The sequence below is a fragment of the Penaeus vannamei genome, chromosome 6 (genome assembly GCF_042767895.1).
Source record: "Penaeus vannamei isolate JL-2024 chromosome 6, ASM4276789v1, whole genome shotgun sequence".
In the NCBI taxonomy this organism is placed as follows: domain Eukaryota; kingdom Metazoa; phylum Arthropoda; class Malacostraca; order Decapoda; family Penaeidae; genus Penaeus; species Penaeus vannamei.
In genome coordinates this window covers 33,497,001-33,499,500 of record NC_091554.1, presented here as the reverse complement: position 1 = coordinate 33,499,500, position 2,500 = coordinate 33,497,001, and the positions used below count along the sequence as shown (strand labels likewise).

Here is a 2,500-nt window from a genome sequence, read left to right as displayed (position 1 = left end):
ATTAATTGGAAAGCCACAAGCCTGGTGAGTAGGACCATAGGCATTAAGAACAAATTTGTAATTTTCATGTTATAATACATTATCATAGTCCATTTTGTGATTATCTCAAACAGTTTGCATGTAAAGTGTCATTATTCTTCTACTTGTTTCAATGACTATCCTAAACAGATTGCATGTAAGATGCCATTATTATTTTACTTGTTTCATGACTGCATAAAGTATGACGAAGAAGTGTCTTCAGTCATTGTAAAGTTAAATGAATGGCAATAAAGCCTAATCTTAATGTCCATTATGAATGTAGTTATTATTGACATGCACCTTAATATATAAGCAAACCATGCATTGTTTGTATTGGATTGTTTCTTTGTAGAAGGTAATGGAATGAGTAGAGATTAGTAAGATAGACTGTTTTCTGAACTTCAAACCGTTGATTTATTTTGTATGCACTTTTTTTAATGTGGTAGCCACTGTTATTGCAGATGATTAGCTAAACAGCATTACTGTTGTGATTTAAAGCTACAGAGTAATGTTGATAAATCTTGTTAATATGAAAGTGATTTTTAAAGCCTAATTTGACCTATTTTTTTACCTAATTATCTTTTTCAAGTTTTTGATCAGTGATTTTATGATCTGTCATATAAGCTTGTTACTCAAGAATGCATTGACTATTTTAAAAATAAATAGAACTTTCTTGAGTATATGTGTATAGGTATCATTATATGTGCACATAGCACAAGTAGGTAGTACTCATTGCACTTAATGCAAAAGCACTATAGGATGGTAATGGTGAGAGAGAGAGAGACAGAGACAAATAGAGATAGGGAGAGTGAGATAGAGAGTGGGTGTGTGAGTAAGGAAGAATGGATTGAAATAGTGGAAAGAAAGGGTGAGGAAGAAGTGAGCAAGAGGAGGAAGAGTGAGAGAGAGAGAGAGAGAATGAGGGAATGAGAAAATGACTGAAAGAAAGAGAGTGATTTAGAGATTCAGATCCTGATGTCAAAACCTTCCCTCTTGTCCCAACAGATGAAAGGAGTCGCAGCAGTTCAAGCCTCAAATCGGGAGAAAGTCCTTGGAAGCCCCAGAAGTACACTGGTACCAACCTCTTTGTACCAAAGAACATCAATGAAGAGATCATCTTACTTCTGCTTATTAGGTGTGCCCTTGATTTTTCCAAATAGAGTGCTGTCTGTGCTTACTGTTTACTTTACAAATTTAAGGATATATATGTTTATGGGTATTTGCATAGATTCCTTGTTTCTTTTCTTTTATTTTATTGTTGATGTATTTTTCTTACTCTCTTTGTTAATAGTGAGGCCATGGCAGTCAGAGAAGCAGTTCTGAGTCAGTCCCCAGAATTCAAGAATGCCAGAGTCCATGCCTATGACAATGCAACAGCTGTTTATGATCTTCTCTGCATATCCCTGGCTAGAAGAAAGCAGCATCAGATTTTGATTGAGGTTTGTCGCTGAAGGTTTATCTTTGTCTTTTGTCTTGACTAATGTTGTTTCATTGCCATGTATCTCTAGTGGAATTGTAATATATCCTGCATATTATGATGATAATTGTTCTTGCACATATTTAAGTGAAGATATATAGAACATTCTTCTTTAATAATTTTTTTTGTTTATTATCTTTAACCGTAAATGGCTACAGAAGTGCTTAATCACTAAGGAATCAATCAGTAGTCCCACCGAGCTCATCTGTTTACCCTTCTCATGATTTTTGGAAAAAAAAAAATTATATTCTATTGCTATTAGGATTGCCAATGACATCATAATAATCATAACATCAACAACAGTTATCACATCAGCATTAACAGCAATAGAAAAAAATATTTTTTCCTGAAAACTCAAGGAAAGGGGAAATCAGCTAAAGAGATATATGATTACTAATTGGCTCCATAGTGGCTGAGCACTTGCGGAGCCATATATATGCAACCAAATTTTGCAAAATAAAACAATAGTTGACAGTTTAATTATCTAGCACCAGTAGGTTGATAATTCTGATTTGCATGTGGTTTGTACATTAGACATATATGTTTGTGTGTCTTCCAACTTGTGAAAAAGCTTTTTATTTTGTCTCCCAAGGTGTTCGAGCGAGCAATGAAGTTCTCATATGAAGCAAGCCATGTCTGGCAGCAATTTGCTTTGGCCTTGGCATGTGGCAGGAAGTATGCCAGGGCGCTTCTCGTATTGCAGGAAGTCCATCGACTCATGCCATCTGAACCTCACTATTGTCTGATGGCAGCCAAGATCTGCTTCCAGCAACTTGGCAAGGTACTTTTGGACAGTTAGGAGACAGGACATTTAGGAAGAAAGCTGGATAAAATTAATATGTTAAGAGATAGAAAAAAATCATAAGGTAGTAGTCTAAATACTGACCAAGAAAGGCAAAGGCTGACCTTCACATATTTTTTAGGTTTTCCCCAGCAGTGTCACTTCAGCTACATGTGTGCTTAAAAAGAGGAAATTTGGTATTTATTGTTCTTAAATTTGTGTCA

The 2,500-nt window shown here is 35.2% G+C and overlaps 1 protein-coding gene across 1 annotated transcript in view; it reads left to right on the top strand.

Annotated features, from left to right (window-relative positions):
* Ttc7 (tetratricopeptide repeat domain 7) overlaps positions 1-2,500 on the top strand; it is a gene marked incomplete in the record, with an annotated part of 75,809 nt that overhangs the window by 33,581 nt on the left and 39,728 nt on the right. Inside the window, 3 exon segments of the mRNA XM_070122918.1 lie at positions 1,024-1,153; positions 1,310-1,457; positions 2,088-2,276. Coding sequence (XP_069979019.1) covers positions 1,024-1,153; positions 1,310-1,457; positions 2,088-2,276 — 467 coding nt within the window.